This window comes from Nansenia antarctica (assembly GCF_963989245.1).
Source record: "Nansenia antarctica genome assembly, chromosome: 11".
In the NCBI taxonomy this organism is placed as follows: domain Eukaryota; kingdom Metazoa; phylum Chordata; class Actinopteri; order Argentiniformes; family Microstomatidae; genus Nansenia; species Nansenia antarctica.
The window spans coordinates 1172753-1177752 of record NC_137681.1 but is presented as its reverse complement, the minus strand read 5'-3'; the positions used below and the strand labels follow the sequence as shown (position 1 = coordinate 1177752).

The following is a 5000-nucleotide window of genomic DNA, read 5'->3' as shown; positions in this document are numbered from 1 at the left end:
GGAGGTATATAATGGAGGTATATAATGGGGGTATATAATGGAGGGTATATAATGGGGGTATATAATGGGGGGTATATAATGGGGGTATATAATGGGGGTATATAATGGGGGGTATATAATGGGGGTATATAATGGGGGTATATCATGGGGGTATATAATGGGGGGTATATAATGGGGGTATATAATGGGGGTATATAATGGGAGGTATATAATGGAGGTATATAATGGAGGGTATATAATGGGGGGTATATAATGGGGGTATATAATGGGGGTATATAATGGGGGTATATAATGGAGGTATATAATGGAGGTATATAATGGAGGTATATAATGGAGGTATATAATGGAGGGTATATAATGGGGGTATATAATGGAGGTATATAATGGAGGGTATATAATGGGGGTATATAATGGAGGTATATAATGGGGGTATATAATGGAGGGTATATAATGGAGGTATATAATGGGGGTATATAATGGGGGTATATAATGGAGGGTATATAATGGAGGTATATAATGGGGGTATATAATGGGGGTATATAATGGAGGGTATATAATGGAGGGTATATAATGGGGGGTATATAATGGAGGGTATATAATGGAGGGTATATAATGGAGGGTATATAATGGAGGGTATATAATGGAGGGTATATAATGGAGGTATATAATGGAGGTATATAATGGAGGTATATAATGGAGGGTATATAATGGAGGTATATAATGGAGGTATATAATGGAGGTATATAATGGAGGTATATAATGGAGGTATATAATGGAGGTATATAATGGGGGTATATAATGGGGGTATATAATGGAGGTATATAATGGAGGTATATAATGGAGGTATATAATGGGGGGTATATAATGGAGGTATATAATGGAGGTATATAATGGGGGTATATAATGGAGGGTATATAATGGAGGGTATATAATGGAGGGTATATAATGGAGGGTATATAATGGAGGTATATAATGGAGGTATATAATGGAGGTATATAATGGAGGGTATATAATGGAGGTATATAATGGAGGTATATAATGGGGGGTATATAATGGAGGGTATATAATGGAGGGTATATAATGGGGGGTATATAATGGAGGGTATATAATGGGGGTATATAATGGAGGGTATATAATGGAGGTATATAATGGAGGTATATAATGGAGGTATATAATGGGGTGTATATAATGGAGGTATATAATGGGGGGTATATAATGGGGGTATATAATGGAGGGTATATAATGGAGGTATATAATGGAGGTATATAATGGAGGTATATAATGGAGGTATATAATGGGGTGTATATAATGGAGGTATATAATGGGGGGTATATAATGGGGGTATATAATGGAGGGTATATAATGGAGGTATATAATGGAGGTATATAATGGAGGTATATAATGGGGGTATATAATGGAGGTATATAATGGAGGGTATATAATGGGGGTATATAATGGGGGGTATATAATGGAAGGTATATAATGGAAGGTATATAATGGAGGTATATAATGGAGGTATATAATGGAGGTATATAATGGAGGTATATAATGGGGGGTATATAATGGAGGGTATATAATGGAGGTATATAATGGAGGTATATAATGGAGTTATATAATGGAGGTATATAATGGAGGTATATAATGGAGGTATATAATGGAGGTATATAATGGGGGTATATAATGGAGGGTATATAATGGAGGTATATAATGGAGGTATATAATGGAGGTATATAATGGAGGGTATATAATGGAGGTATATAATGGAGGTATACAATGGAGGGTATATAATGGAGGTATATAATGGAGGTATATAATGGGGGGTATATAATGGGGGTATATTGAATATTCAAGTCCACGCATACGTACAGTATGCAGCTCGACAACAGGAAATTGGAGCCAGGTTCGATGTCATAGCCTCAGGCGCTGTATGCTAGCTACATATGATACAGTATGTACTGACGGGCTTGGGTCAGAGTCTCAACCTTCTCTCAGACGTGTTCAGAACCACATTTATTGTGAAGCAGACAGTCCTGCTTTGAATTATCTAAATAAATGAACAACATAAACATGTAAACATGTAACATAAACAACTGTGTGTGTTTGGCAAAAGCTCGGGACAATGAGTCCTCGGCTCTGATGAGCTGCTCTGTTTGATGTTAGCCTGTTAGCATCCTGTCTGCTGTTAGCTCAGCTAGCATCCTGTCTGCTGTTAGCTCAGCTAGCATCCTGTCTGCTGTTAGCTCAGCTAGCATCCTGTCTGCTGTTAGCTCAGCTAGCATCCTGTCTGCTGTTAGCTCAGCTAGCATCCTGTCTGCTGTTAGCTCAGCTAAGGTCTGCCTGCTTTGAGGCCTCTCTGATACCACATGTGACAGCAGCTGGTGAAAACCGGCTAAATGTTCAGACTTTTATTCTGAAAAATTGAAATAATTTAAATAAATGTCAACGTTTTTCAACCAAAATCTGTGAAACACTCGCTAGTCAAGCCATAAATATTGCAATGCAATGGATTCGGTGAGTAACCCCCCACTACTACCTAGTTAATGTAGAGTAGTGGGGATTACTCACCGAAGTCACTGCGTTGCCATGTTTTCTAACTCTAACATTTTGATCGGTTCCCAAACTTGTTCCCGCTTTCACCAGCTGCTGTCACATATGGATCAGACTTGGTTGAAATACTTCAAGTATTTGAGGTGTGCTTGATGTAGCTTGGACTTTGGACTATCCCATTGGGTCCATCGTACCAGGCAAACTACCCAGTAAACAAAGAGTCCAAAAGACGTCCTCAGGGAAGCCGGAATATGGGTTCAGATTACGTCTTAAAGGACGTCTTATGGACTACAGAAGACGATTCTCTAGTCCATAAGACGTCCTAACGACGTCATCTGGCCGTCCTAGAAAGATGTCATATGAACCCACATTCCGCCTTCCCTGAGGACGTCTTTTGGACTCTTTGGGTAAGTCATCTGAACGTTTTCGACACCTTTGTACTTGAACCTCGGGATCATATTATGGATTCTCCATTCCGCATTATTATTAATCACCTGAGATCTGTGTTGTTGTGGTCACACATCTCTGCCTCCCAGCCGGAGCGTCTGATTGGTCCATGGCTGCTGTGTATCACAGAATGACACATGACACAAGCGCAGGTCGGCCGCTGCATCTTCTGCTTGGCGCTGCTCTGCTCAGATTTGTTGCTTTCAATATCTGCTCTTGTTTTTGTTTTTTTTCAATCTTTCCCCCCCCCCCCCCCTTCCCATATCAAATCTCTCTTACCATAGTCCTAAAGTCAGGTAAGAGGGCATGACGACATATGACCCATATTTTATTTACCAACCTCGCCCCCCCCCCCCCCCCCCCAAAACCACCTCGACTCCATCAAACCCTGTTTGTTTTCTTGGTCTCTCATTTCCGTCCGTTTGACTGATGATAATTATAGTTTGGCGTGTTGTGTGGACAGTATGTCTATCGTTTGATTTCGGTTGAAATGCACCCCCGTATGTACGATTCTAGCCGTATGTATGATGCTAGCTGTATGTACGATGCTAGCCGTACGTATGATGCTTGCCGGGTGTAAGCCTGTGGTTAATGCCGCCCCTACCCTTGGTTCTGTTAAAATAGGACGTTGTATCCCTGCATCATTTTGGTTTGGGTGTACGGTGTCAAATCCAGTCCTATTACACAATACACGCTCTCAATATGTGCTGACCTACATACAGAATTGATTCAATTGGAGTTAGAGACATTTGACAATCATTATTTTTACTAAAGCTAGCTTCACATTACACTATATGTTTGAAATGCTCTTGTTGGATAATCTTTCACATCACACGAGGAAGAGAGAATGTGAGACTCAGAGAGAGAGTAGTGAGGTGAGGAGAAGGCGTGCCTTCTGAACCGTGAACTGTGACTCACATTCCGCACGCCACAGTCTAGAATGACACGCCGCAGTCTAGAATGCCACAAGTTCTTGTTCTGGAACTAGGCGGCGTGCGAGCCCTAGAATGCTGATATTGAATGTCACTTCTATGAATTCTATTTCTATGAGGCTACGCTTGCTTCTCGGCTGCAAATAGACGTCTATTTGAGTCCACGGCCGGGCGTGCTGGGTGGATTAGCCATGGGCAGCTAGGGTCAGGTGTCAGTCCTGACTACAGGATGTCATCTAAACACAACATTTCCCTTAACCGGGATAATACAGTTATATGTGTTTGAATTTGAATTGAATTGAACACGCCACTGTGTGTGTGTCTTTAGACTGTGAGTGACAGTTATGATATCAAGCGAATGTTTACTATACTTCATTCTGCTTGTGCCAAAAATGTGTATTGTCGGTCAAACGTCCATATATTGGACATGTTGTCAGTCAGTTTTTTATTGCTACTGCGTAAGCAGTGCAGTATGTCTGTAATATGTTAGTGAAAGGCTTTACAGAATGTGTTAGTTAGCAAACATACACACACACACACACACACACATACACACACCTCCATGATATAAACACTATATCCCCCCTTTCTAATTTCTGAGTTGTGATTCTCACGCCTGTCCTGTGCTGTGTTCATGTTATATTATGTTATGTTGGAGTATTGCACCTACTTCCTGGAAGTTGCATGCAGTAATCAACTTTTTGTTTTTTCTGTTCATCTTCATGATCGCCCCCCCACCCCCCTCCCCCCCTACCTGTGTTGTGGTAAACTGTAATACCCCAGCCTGCGCTCCTTCAGTTCGGATAGGTCCAACACCCTCAACAGGACCTCCTTCACCCGGGACAGCATGATGATCAAGGAGATACTGGCCCCCACCAAGGACACGGTACGTCACTGACTAACTACCTGTCTGTCTGTCTGTCTGTATGTCTGTCTGTCGGTCGGTCGGTCAGTCGGTTGGTCTGTCTGCCTGTCTGTCTTTCTGTCTGTCTGTCTGTCTGTCTGTCTGTCTGTGTTTAGGCCGTCTGTCTGTCTGTCTGTCGGTCAGTCTGGGTGTCTGTCTGTCTGTCTGTC

General features: G+C 41.6%; 1 protein-coding gene across 1 annotated transcript in view; it reads left to right on the top strand.

Annotated features, from left to right (window-relative positions):
* Nucleotides 1–5000, top strand: part of LOC308167452 (ankyrin-3-like) — a gene marked incomplete at its 5' end in the record, with an annotated part of 128951 nt that overhangs the window by 78228 nt on the left and 45723 nt on the right. Inside the window, 1 exon segment of the mRNA XM_080541870.1 lies at nt 4710–4812. Within this exon segment, the coding sequence (XP_080397996.1) occupies nt 4710–4812 (103 nt within the window).